Source organism: Eulemur rufifrons, chromosome 8, assembly GCF_041146395.1.
Source record: "Eulemur rufifrons isolate Redbay chromosome 8, OSU_ERuf_1, whole genome shotgun sequence".
Classification (NCBI taxonomy): Eukaryota; Metazoa; Chordata; class Mammalia; order Primates; family Lemuridae; genus Eulemur; species Eulemur rufifrons.
Window position 1 is genome coordinate 87,272,792 of NC_090990.1, and position 13,633 is coordinate 87,286,424.

Consider the following 13,633-nt stretch of genomic DNA (forward strand, 5'->3'; position numbering starts at 1 on the left):
CTAGCTCACAACTGGCCTCTGACTAGATATTATTCCCAACCATTTACCATTTATACGTATGGGTTCCATATGCATGTCTCTTCTCCAGTTCTTACCATTTCTCTAAGTTCTATATCCATGTCTTCCTTCCCTGAGTTCTTACTTTTCAACTGTCTCATCAGTTCCATAGACTTTCTTCCCTCACCCAGGAATCATCATACCCAAGTTATTTTCCCCCTTTCTCTCAACATTCACCAAACATGTGTTCCCCCTCCCCATTAACTCTTTCTTCTGTTACTTCTCACTTCTGCCCCCAAAGCAGAAATAGTAGCATGTATAATACTACATAGAGAAACTGAAAGGTATTCTGGGCCTCTAGGATTTTTGTTAAGCCTCACACTCTGTCCAGACATCTACATAACAATCTAAAAGTCATTTCAATTTTATTTAAATGAAACTTAAAAACAGTCTGATATTGTGCTAACAATATATGAAATCTATGCCACAACCCAGGAAGAGAAGCACTGTGGTAAGTAGCAGAGAGAGACTTGCTAACCTCCAAACTAGGTTTTCTGAATAAATTAGTGCTAGCAGATACTTTTGAAGATAGGATATTTAAAAAATAAAAATAAAAATCATTCCAAAGACTCACCCAAGAAATTAGGATACAGATGGTCAATATTGTCCACAACATAGTTACACTTGGGACATCTATTATTGTCCTCCAAACTCTGATGAATACACTTGTAGCTATTAGCAGGGAAAAAATAAAACAGGCTTAATTAAATCAACAAAAATTAATAAGCTGATCACAAAATAATGCCTTAGTCTTCTATTCCTCATTTGTAACATAAGTAATCTAACAAATTTATTTCAGCTTATATTTTTATATCAATAGTATATGTAGGGCATTTATTGGATAAATAGAACACAAAAGTTATTTTAAATAAACCTGAATAACAAGCCTATTGGATATAAAATTTAAAAAGATATATTAACTAAATTTTAAGTTTATGCGATTTAGTTTATAACAGCACAAGAAAAACAAATGCCTATGGCTGAGTAAAGAGACTATTCATATTCCTGGAGTCCTGATACCCTTAATACAAAAAGAGCTCATTCAAATAAAAAAAAACAGAAATCTCAACCAAAGACAAGAATTAGTTAATAAGCATGAGAAAACTATCATCTTCATTAGTGACAAAAATGTAATTTAAAAATAAAGTGAGGTGCAGTGGCATGCACCTGCAGTCTCAGCTACTTAGGAGGCTGAGGCAGGAGGATCACTTGAGGAGTCTGAGGCACGCCTGCGCAACACAGTGAAACCTTGTACCCCCCCCAAAAAATTATATACTAGTTTTTGCCAATCAGAATGGAAAAATTAAAAAAAAAGATCACTGTCATCGTTAAAAAGTACCCACGGATACGAATAATCTCATGTATTTTTGCAAGAAATGTAAGTGGCACAACTTCCCTAGGAAGCAAGTTACATGAAAAACCTTAATAAAGTGATTTTACTAAAAGGAATTTATTCAAAGGAAATATATACGTAGAAGAGTGTTCAATACAGGGTTATCTATAAATAGCAAAATAAAGTGAAAGCAACCTAAACACTTGGAAATAAATTTGTAACCATCAATCCAATGTAATGCTATACAGTCAATAAAAATTACATTGTAATATGTATGCAATGAAAAATTATCTATTAATAGTTATTGCTTGAGAAATATGATCACAGGAAATTTTTCCTTTCTTACATTATATATTTCTATAATGTTGGACCTTTTACATCTGTGTATTTCTTTATAATAAAAAACTCTTTAAATATTTTTCAACCAAATCATAGAAAAATATAAAACTGACATGAAGAAAAAAGTCACTGTGTCACTATATTGCTGAATAAAAACGACAATCTATAACACAGTAGATACAACATAATCCCATTTCTATTTTAATGTACCGTATATGTGTACATTTAAAATAAACTGAAAAAGACATTTGTCACAATGTTAACAGTATTTTTCTCTGGGTCATATAATTATAGAAAATGTTTTCTTTGTAGATGTCTCTAATTCAGGTTTCTATAGTAAATAAGCTTTACTTCTAACAATTAGAAAAAAATGATTTCTAAGAAATTACAAGGGAGATTTATAAAGATCATTCCTACAGAGAATGCACCTCTTTTATTCTGTATCCACATTACTACAAATTTACTTCAGCTTTATAAAGTAAAGCTGAATTATTTATCTACTTACCCTCCTCCACCTTATCATAAAACAAAATAATACAAAAATAAAAACCTACATCCACCAGGATTTTATTGTTCTGATTATCAACTACTTTCTCATCTCACATGTTACTTTCAAGATAAGTAAAAAGGACGAAGGTACCAGGAATCAAAGTAACAGTGGTCTTTGGCACAGCACAGGGTCCTAAAGATTGGAGTAAATGCCTGGGACATAATATTGAGATACTGTTCAAATATCTGCTGAACAAATGACTTGCACAGTGGTCCAGAAACAATATCACCACATCTTACAACTATGACAAGGGTAGGATTACCATACTATCACAAGATATGCTTCATACCTGACTGAAAATGTCCTACATGGACATGTCACTGAAGAAAATAACATACTAAATGTTTTAGTTTCATTTTTATTATAAGAGAGAAGCACAATGTATCTACGCATATTGTATGCAAATACAATAGACTAAGAATCCCAACATGGAGAAATTTCCTTTTTCCCTAAGTAGGTTATAAACGAGTTAACATTACAAAGAAATACACATGCAAGATTTAGCCCTTTAAAAAATCAGCAAGGGCTGGGCACGATGGCTGACGCCTGTAATCCTAGCACTCTGGGAGGCCGAGGCCGGAGGATTGCTCGAGGTCAGGAGATCAAGACCAGCCTGAGCAAGAGCTAGACCCCGTCTCTACTAAAAATGTAAAGAAATTAACCAAATAAACTAAAAATCGAAAAAATTAGCCGGGCTTGGTAGCGCATGCCTGTAGTCCCAGCTATTTGGGAGGCTGAGGCAGAAGGATTGCTTAAGCCCAGGAGTTTCAGGTTGCTGTGAGCTAGGCTGACGCCAAGGCTTAACTCTACCCCGGGCAACAGAACGAGACTCTGTCTCCAAAAAAAAAAAAAAAATCAGCAAGTTCTTTCCTAGTTCAGTAGCTTAAAAAAAAAGAAAAGAAAAGAAAAGAAAAGAAAAGAAAAGAAAATCAGCAAGTCCAAACAAAGCAAGTCACAAAGGAAAGAATCTGGGAAGGTTATTAAAGATAAGAGATAGGTTGACAGATAAGCAGAAGAACATTATTTTGGGTTTTAGCAAACAGCTTTTGAAAAAAAAATGGTAGTTAGAAAATGAGCAAATAATATGACAAGATGAACAAGCAAAGTTAGTCACAGAGTTTGTCAATATACTAGAAATTATTCCAAAACCTAGTAGAAGACCCTCCTTTCTCTTCTTCAGCATCCTAGTCACATCCCTTATCAATAGGCTTACTGTTAATACTATACTCTCCTAGAAGAAAAATTAGTCTGTGCCACAGCTGGAAGGAATTATTCTCAGGAACAAAAGTTCAAGTGATTTTTCTGCATCACACTTGATAATATCCACCTATACTATAAAATTAAAGTGTACCAAATTATATGGCACTCAATACAATTGAATAACAACAATGACTGAAGTATCACAGGCTTCACATGTCAGGATAGGGTAAATAATTATGAACTTTTTTGTTTTAAACAAAACTATAGAAAAGTTGCACAGTATAGCAAGCCTGACATTGGAACTGTCAGCCTTCAGGTTTTTGTTTTCGTTTTTGTTTTGAGACAGAGTCTCATTCTGTTGCCCGGGCTTAGAGTGCCATGGCATCACCCTAGCTCACAGTAACCTCAAACTCCTGGGCTCAAGCAACCCTACTTCCTCAGCCTCCCAAGTAGCTGGGATTACAGGCATGCGCCACCACGCCCAGCTAATTTTTTCTGTATTATTTTTATTTGTCCAGCTAATTTCTATTGTTTTAGTAGAGATGGGGTCTCACTCTAGCTCGGGCTGGTCTCAAACTCCTGAGCTCAAACGATCCTCCTGCCTCTGCCTCCCTGAGTGCTAGGATTATAGGGGTGACCCATCGCGCTGGCCTCAGCCTTCAGTTTTATTAGCTCCTGCCAATGTTATGGTCTGTATTCTACCCAAACCTGCTTTCCGTTGGTATCTTAAAACACATTCTCATCAGGGTAAAACATAATAATAACTTAAATTATAATGAGGATCTGTGCCTAAGCTGTTTTAATTTGGCGAGAGGGACAAAAAAAAACCTATTTAAGAAACCAATGAGGCCGGGTGCGGTGGCTCATGCCTGTAACCCTAGCACTCTGGGAGGAAGAGGCAGGAGGATCGTTTGAGCTTAGGAGTTCGAGACCAGCCTGAGCAAGACCAAGACCCCGTCTCTACCAAAAAAATATAGAAAGAAATTAGCTGGAAAACTAAAAATAATATAGAAAAAATTAGCCAGGCGTGGTGGTGCATGCCTGTAGTCCCAGCTACTCAGGAGGCTGAGGCAGGAGGATTGCTTGAGCCCAGGAATTTGAGGTTGCTGCAACAGAGTGAGACTCTGGAGACTCTGTCTCAAAAAAAAAAAGAAACCAATGAGGCTTTCCAACAATGACCTAAAGATACCATGAAGATTACAGTTATAAAGTCATTCAGTAATTTATTACACTTCACAACATAGTGAAGAAAGATTACAGAACTCATCCACAGCCTTTTTTAAAATGCCACAGTGAATGTGTAAGTTAGAGGAAAACAATTAGGAAAAATAAAATCACCACTTTACCATGTATTTCATGCTTTAATACTTTTAAATCTATGAATGAAGGAGTAGGAAGAGGATAAGGAAGGGGAAGAAGGGGAGAGAATGAAGAAGATCAAGAGGGCAGCAGTAGAGTTAGGTTGAATGACTTGACAAAGCTTTGGTAAGTTTTACAGCCAGAAGTAGAATACTGATCTACCAATGTCAAGAACTTGCTCTTTTAACTCTAGATCAGCAGTTCTCAACCGGGGGCAAGTCTGTCCTCCAAAAGATATCTGGAAATATCTGGAGGCATTTTTGGTTGTCACAACTGGGGAGAGGAGAGTTGCTCCTAGGTAGAGGCCAGAGGCACCGCTAAACAATCTACAATGTGCAGGACAGTCACCTACAACAAAGAATGATGTGGCCTAATGTGTCAATAGTACCAAGGTAGAGAAAGCCTACTATAGATCACTCAATTTTCCAGAATAATCAGAATCCAAAATCTCTGAAAGAAGTATATGATTTCCCATGGAATGCTTAGGTACTAGATCAATATATGGACCAAACAGAAAGCTACTGCCCAACAACAGGCCTGAAAAGATCAAGATCATGCCTGTATCAGCCTAAAAGCAAGACCTACATGATCAGAATTTCATTAGCAATACAGAGCAGAAAGTGATTCATGAATCATAATAATGTTAATGAAATGCTATACTAGAAAAGTATTCAAGAAAACAAGATGGTCTTTAAAAAAAAAAAAAACCTGGTAAAAAGATTCTGAAATCCTGGATGCATTGCAGAGTAAAGAAAAAAAAAAAAAAAAGATTCTGAAAGAACACACAATCATTCCTTACCAGTGATAAACTCTGTTGTGGTAGGCAAGAAAGACTGGTGGAAGGGAGACATTTACATTTCATATTACCCCTTTTCGTTCAATAAAAGTTGCTTTTTTAGCCAAAAGTATACACTGCTCTTATCATTTTATATTTTTTTATTTTACAATAGTGAACATAGATAATACAAGCTAAGAAAGCTATTTTTATTCTAAACTTTTTAAATGACCAAAAGATTGAATATACCTATCACTGAAGCATCATGCTCCAGATGAAACTAAAGGTCTTATAGACCGGTGTTAATACCCAATACTCTTCATGATGTCAATCTGGCAGATAGCATATTCAACTTAAAAGCATAAAATTATGGGTCTAACTTCAATATGAATTAGCATATAAAGATTATTAGAACACAACAGAAATACTAAGGGTAAAATAATATAATATGCTAACAAAATAGGTAAAAAAAAAAATCAAAAAAAGAAATTAAAACTACACAGATTATGAACCCATTAGGATGGCCACTACCAAAAAAAAAAAAAAACCACACACAAAACAAAGCAAACAGAAAATACCAAGAGTTGGCAAGGATGTGGAGAAATTGCAACCCTTATGCACTGCTGGTGAGAACATAAACTAGTTCAGCCTCTATAGAAAACAGTATGGCAGTTCCTCAAAAAATTAAAAACAAAATTACCACATGATCCAGCAATTCAACTTCTGAGTATATATTCAAAAGAATTAAAAACAGGGTCCCAAATATTTGTATACCTATGTTCATAGCAGCATTATTCATAATAGCCAAGAGGCGGCAGCAACCCTACTGTCCATGGATGGATGAATGGATAAACAAAATGTGGTATATACATACAAAATATTATTCAGTCTTACAAAAAAAGGGAATTCTTTTTTTTTTTTGAGACAGTATTTCACTCTTTTGCCCAGGCTAGAGTGCCGTGGCATCAGCCTAGCTCACAGCAACCTCAAACTCCTGGGCTCAAGTGATCTTCCTGCCCTAGCCTCCCAAGTAGCTGGGACTACCAGCATGCGCCACCATGCCCGGCTAATTTTTTCTATATATTTTTTTTAGTTGTCCAGCTAATTTTCTTTCTATTTATAGTAGAGATGGGGTCTCGCTCTTGGCTCACGCTGGTCTCGAACTCCTGAGCTCAAACAATCCACCCACCTCAGCCTCCCAAGTGCTAGGATTACAGGCGTGAGCCACCGCGCCCGGCCGGGAATTTTTTTTTTTTTTTTGAGACAGAGTCTCGCTTTGTTGCCCGGGCTAGAGTGAGTGCCGTGGCATCAGTCTAGCTCACAGCAACCTCAAACTCCTGGGCTTAAGCGATCCTACTGCCTCAGCCTCCCGAGTAGCTGGGACTACAGGCATGCGCCACCATGCCCGGCTAATTTTTTGTATATATATATTTTAGTTGTCCATATAATTTCTTTCTATTTTTAGTAGAGACGGGGGTCTCGCTCTTGCTCAGGCTGGTCTCGAACTCCTGACCTCGAGCGATCCACCCGCCTCGGCCTCCCAGAGTGCCAGGATTACAGGTGTGAGCCACCGCGCCCGGCCCCGGCCGGAAATTCTGATACATGCTACAACATGGAAGAACATTGAGAACATTATGCTAAGTGAAATAAGCCAGTCACAAAAAGACAAATACCTCTATTTATACAAGGTAGTAGTTAAATTCATAAAAACAGAAAGTAGAATGGTGTTTGCTGGGAGCTGCTGGGAGGGGGAAATGGGGAGTTGTTGCTCCATGGTTGTAGAGTTTTAGTTTTGCAAGATGAAAAAGTTCTAGAGATTGATTGTAGAACAAAATGAACATACTACTTAACTGTATACACATAAAAATGGTTAAGGTTATACATTCTATGTTATGTATATTTTACCACAATTAAAAATTTTTTAAATACACAGATTAATGTGACTGGTATAATCTACAGATAACACTGAGCAAAATGTTTAAAAAAAAAACAAAAAAACAACACGGCACTTTTTAATCCTCTATATCCTTTTCCCATGTCTTTCTCAGCCTACTTTACTGACCCTCCCACCTATCCACACAAGTGAATAACTGATGCTTCATGCTTGGTCCCGATAGCCCAGCATCTCCAACTTTCTAAAACAGAAGTCAAAGTTCTTATTAACAAATAATAAACACAGAACTTTTTAAACCCATCTGTAAAGTCTGTGGTAAATCTAAGTATTTCATAGAAATTATGCACCAACCATGTTTACTACTTTGAACTGCCAATCTTGTATAGATGTTATCAGTTAAGAAAAACAACGTAAGATAAACAAAATTAGTTTAAAATTCATAACTTCTCATTAGGTACATTTACATTTAAGTTTACAAATGCCAAAAGACTATTATACTGAATAAAAGCATCTTACCAAAAGCTGTGGCCACATTTTGTCATGTATGCTTCCTCAATCATATCAAAGCAGATGGGGCTAAAAAGAAAAGACAAAAATAATTGATATTTAAGTGGCGTGATTATGAATTAGAAAAGGCTAGTACCAATAGTAATGACATCGTATTTCAATATATAGTTAAGAGCTAAATCTTCAAACATTCTATCAACAAAAGATGAAATTTCTATTGAGCTAAACTTTAGAAGATTGCTAGTAAAATGACAATTTGTTCAAGATGACCCTAACAGCAACCAAGCTTCAAAATCAATTCAATGAGTAAATTAAAATGGTTCTAATATTTTATGTCTGCCCATAATTTTTAATAGTTCAATGCAGTCAGCAGAGTCCTTAAGAAAGTTCTACGAATTTCTTCCACATTCCCTGTACTCAAAAGTGCCCACACCTAGACCTGCTAAGCTAAATGCTCTCTTTTCTTTCCTATCCCAAAGAAACCTAATTCCCTGGATGATAAATTTACAATTCAGTTTCAACAATGCTGCTAGATAATAATGCTGATAATAGGCCAAACTATATCAATTAAACCCACGACAAACATTAACTCATTTAATCCTTTCAACAACACAGTTAAATAGATACCTATTATTAGACCCATTTTATAGATGAGGATACTGAGGTGCAGAGCTGTTAAAGTCACACAGGTAAGATTTAATAATGCCAAAATTCAAATTCAAGTCTATATTCCGTCTGTTGCCCATGCTGGAGTGCCATGGCACAATCATAGCTAAATGCAATCTCAAACACCTAAACTCAGGGACTACACAGGGAATACTGCACAGGGATTACAGGCATGAGCCGCCACACCTGGCCCAAATTAAGGCCTATGTTCTTAATCACTATCCTATACAACTTTCTGATACTTTGAGTTAAATGTCAATTACAATTCTCTTCTCCCTTCTTTTTCTATAGAAAACCAAAAGCAGAATATTCAAAATCCCAGCCATCTTTGCAGTTAAGGTTGGCCATATGGCATAGTTCTTGCCTACAAAATGCAGGCATCAGTCCCTGAGAGGACACTGTGTACAAAAACAAAAATGCAAAGCCTTGTAAAAAGACACTTCCCTTTCTTTCTCCTTCCTAAAACTCTGAGGCAGTGTCCAGAGATAAACAGCCATCTTGTGACCATGAAGACAAAAACATTAAGTTGGGAAGATAGAATACTGGTTCCTTGATGACATCCTAAGCGGTTATTAGCCCTGGACTGCCTACACCTCTGGACTTCCCATTACATGACAAAAGTATATCCTTATTTAAGCCAATGTAAGTTTTCTGTTATAGGCATACAAATCCAATCCTTATCGATGATATGATGACATATATTTTTAGTATAAAAAAGCTAAATCTTCATCTGTCATGCCAAATAAAAGCAGTAAGTCAAAAAAATAGCAGTACCATATCACTTAGTGAAATGGAAGCAATATAGTATAGCAGTAAATAATGCAGGTGGCGAAGTCAAGATGTTTATGTCAAATCCCTGCCACTCTGTCAACTAACAGCACTCAAGGAAGCCAGGCAACCCAACTTCCAGCAAATCTGTAAGTACCAATTTTCCAACAGCCTGTGCTCACTTTGTGTCTCTGTGTCACATATTGGGAATTCTCACAACATTTCAGACTTTTTGATTACTATTTTATCTCTTATGGTAATCTGTGATCAGTGATCTTTGTGTTACCGTCGTAATTGTTCTGGGGCACCACAAACTGCGCCCATTGATAAATGCTGTGTGTGTTCTGACTGCTCCACTGACCTGCCATTCCCCCACCTCTCCTCTTCTCCTCAGGCCTGCCTATTCCCTGAGACATAGCAATATTGAAATTAGGGCAGTTAATAACTCTACAATGGCTTGTAAGCATTCGAGTGAAAGGAAGAGTCACACTGTCTCTCACTTTAAATCAAAAGCTAGAAATGATAAAGCTTAGTGAGAAAGACACGTCGAAAACTGAGATAGGTGGAAAGCTAGCCCTCTTGCACCAAACAGCCAAGTTGTGAATGCAAAGAAAGCAAAACAGCCTTATTGCTGATATGGAGAAAGTTTTAGTGGTCTGGATAGAAGATCAAACCAGCTACAACATTCCCGTAAGCCACACTGTAGAACAGGACTGAAACAATATTTTAGTTAATTCTGTGATGACTTGTTTTGCTTATAGCTAACAGCCAAATTCCGCTTTTGTATACAAGGCTTGCTTGCTTAACGCTTGGTTGTGACAGAGAGCTAAAAACATGCTCCAATGCAGTTAGAGAGATAGTAGGAAAATGTGTGCTTTCTTTGATTCTAACTGATGCTATTCGCTTCTGTGACTATGCTTGCTTTTAGTTGTTTAATAAATATAGTTAATCAGAATGAAAAACAGAGATAAGAACAAAGGTAACTCCATGATAGGCTAAGACATGATCAGCGCATGAATGGCTTGTGCAGGGCGTGTGTTCCCAGTATCGCTTGTAACCAAAAACTAGAAGGTATGCAACAACAGCCCCCCTCCCCCGTCGGAGACCCTCCTCTTCCCTTGGATGATGTTAACTACAACTGGCGCCAGTGCGAAAAGCCCGAAGCTTAGAGTCAACAAACCTGAAGCCAACGAGATCAGCCACTTTTAAAAAAAAGAACAGGCCGGGCGCGGTGGCTCAGGCCTGTAATCCTAGCACTCTGGGAGGCCGAGGCGGGTGGATCGCTCAAGGTCAGGAGTTCGAGACCAGCCTGAGCAAGAGCGTCTCCACTAAAAATAGAAAGAAATTATATGGACAACTAAAATATATATAGAAAAAAATTAGCCGGGCATGGTGGCGCATGCCTGTAGTCCCAGCTACTCGGGAGGCTGAGGCAGTAGGATCGCTTAAGCCCAGGAGTTTGAGGTTGCTGTGAGCTAGGCTGATGCCACGGCACTCACTCTAGCCTGGGCAACAAAGCAAGACTCTGTCTCAAAAAAAAAAAAAAAAGAACAAATAAACTGAAGGGGGATGAAGTGCAGACTAGTGTGTCATGTGCAGACTAGTATGTCATGTGCAGACTAACATGTTGTGTGCAGAATAACGTGTTGTGTGCAGACTAACGTGACCTGTGAAAACTAGCATACAGAAAAGTATAAAAGCTTAACCTTTACCCCAGGGCGGGGTCCTAGTTCCTGGAGAGGCCACTGCATTGGTGCTCTGGAATTTGGACCCTGGCCCGGGCCAATTAATAAACTCCTTTGCCTTTTGCAGCCTCAGTGACTCTGCCTCTCTGTTCCTGGGGCCAAGGGGAACCAGATCTAACAATACCCTACAATCCAGAGCAGGGTCCTAGCTCTCTTCAGTTCTATGAAGGCTGAGAGAGGCAAGGAAGTTGCAGAAGAAATGGTTGACTCTAGCAAGGGTTCGTTCATGAAGTTTAAGGAAAGAAGCCAACCACCTCCATTATATAACAGCACAAGGAGAAGCAGCAAGCACTGATGTAAAAGCCACTGCAAGTTTATCCAGAAGATCTGGCTAAGATCATTAATGAAGGTGACCACACTAAACAACAGATTTTCAATGTACACGAAACAGTCTTCTATTGGAAGAAGATGCCATCTAGGACTTTCATAGCTAGAGAGGAGAAGTCAATGCCTGACTTCAAAGCTTCCAAAGGTGACTCTAAGTTCACGCCAGTGCTCATTTACCATTTTGAAAATCCTAGGGCCCTTAGGAATTATTCTACGTCTACTCTGCCTGTGCTCTATAAATGGAACAACAAAGCCTGGATGATGGAACATCTGTTTATAGCATGGCTCACTGAATATTTTAAACTCACTATGGAGACCTACTGCTCAGAAGAAGAGATTCCTTTCAAAATACTGCTGTTTACTGACAATGCACCTGGTCACCCAAGAGCTCTGATGGAGACGTGCAAGGAGATTAATGTTGTTGTTTTCATGCCTGCTAACACAACATCCATTCTGCAGCCCGTGGATCAAGGAGTAATTTTGACTTCCATGTCTTGTTATCGAAGAAATATATTTTGTGAGGCTGTAGCTGCCAAAAACAGTGATTCCTCTGATGGCTCTTGGCAAAGCAAACAGAAGGCCTTCTGGAAAAGAGTCACCATTCTAGATGCCATTAAGAACGTTCGTGTTTCGTGGGAGGAGGGCAAAATGTCAACATTAATGGGAATTTGGAAGAAGTTTGTTCCAGCCATCGTGGATGACTTTGAGGGGTTCAAGACTTCAGTGAAGGAAGTAACTACAGGTGTGGTGGAAGTAGCAAGAGAACTAGAATTAGAAGTGGAGTCTGAAGATGTGACTGAATTGCTGGAGCATCATGAAAAACTTGAACGGATGAGGAGCTGTTTCTCCTGGATGGACAAAGAAAGTGGTTTCTTGAGGTGGAATCTACTCCTGGTGAAGATGCTATGAACACTGTTAAAATGACAACAAAAGATTTAAAATATTACATAGACTTACTTGATAAAGCAGTGGCAGGGTTTGAGAGGACTGACCACAATTTTGAAAGAAGCTTTACTGTGGGTGAAATGCTATCAAGAAGCATTGCATGCTACCGAGAAGAGTCAATCCGTGTGACAAACTTCACTGATGTGTTACTTTAAGAAATTGCCACAGCCACGCCAGCCTGCGTGACCACCATCCTGATCATTCAGCAGCCATCAATGTCAGGACAAGACCCTCCACTAGCAAAAAGATTACGACTCACTGAAGGCGCAGGTTAGCTTGTTTTTTTGTTTGTTTGTTTGTTTGTTTTTTAGCAGTAAAGTGTTTTTTATTATAATTAAGGTGTGTACATTGTTGTTTTTGGCATAGTGGTAGTGCACACTTTTAATAAAGTACAGTATAGTGTAAATATAACTTTTTATGCACTGGGAAACCCCAAAATGCATGTCACTCGCTTTATTACAATATTCACTTTATTTTGGAGGTCTGGAAGTGAACCTGTGGTATTTCCAAGGTACGTCTGTACATGAAAAGAAGGCTTTTACCGCTTCTATCAATTAGCAATTCACTTTCTTATTCATTTTTTTCTATTGGGTTTTCTATCTTGCATGTTGCTTTATAGGAATTATTTGTATTATGATGGCATAGGAGGTATCAACCATCCCAGAAGGAATTTCAACCCATTTGTTAGTTCCTCTCTCTGATGATGTCACTGTGTCAGTGGGTCCATAAGCTGTTTTGGGAGATAAGAAGTGTTGGCCCAGAGGTGGAGTACAGGGAACACTTGTACACTGTTGGTCGAAATATAAAATGGTATGGCCATTACAGAAAAAGAGTATGGAGGTTCCTCAAAAAATTAAAAATAGAACTACCATATCCAGCAATTTCAAATCTTGATATGTATCCAAAGAAAATGAAATCAGTATTTCAAAGAGATATCTGCATTCCCATGTTCACTGCAGCACTAGTCACACTAGCCAAGATAAGACATCAATCTAAGTACCCAAATAAGTATTGACAGATAATGGACAAAGAAAATATGAATTGTGTGTGTGCATATATATGTATATATACACATACATATATTATACACACACAATGTAATATTCAGTATCTTAGTTTTTTTGTGCTGCTGTAACAAAATACATGAGCCTGGATAATTTATAAATGA

General features: G+C 37.9%; 1 protein-coding gene across 3 annotated transcripts in view; it reads right to left on the minus strand.

Annotated features, from left to right (window-relative positions):
* Positions 1-13,633, minus strand: part of COP1 (COP1 E3 ubiquitin ligase) — a 243,896-nt gene that overhangs the window by 204,572 nt on the left and 25,691 nt on the right. For all 3 annotated transcript variants that reach the window (XM_069478385.1, XM_069478384.1, XM_069478383.1), the window contains exons 2-3: positions 8,024-8,083; positions 632-729 (exon numbers count right to left, since the gene is read on the minus strand). In XM_069478385.1, the coding sequence (XP_069334486.1) occupies positions 632-673 (42 nt within the window). In that variant the 5' untranslated portion in view covers positions 674-729; positions 8,024-8,083. The remainder of the gene's footprint in view (positions 1-631; positions 730-8,023; positions 8,084-13,633) is intronic.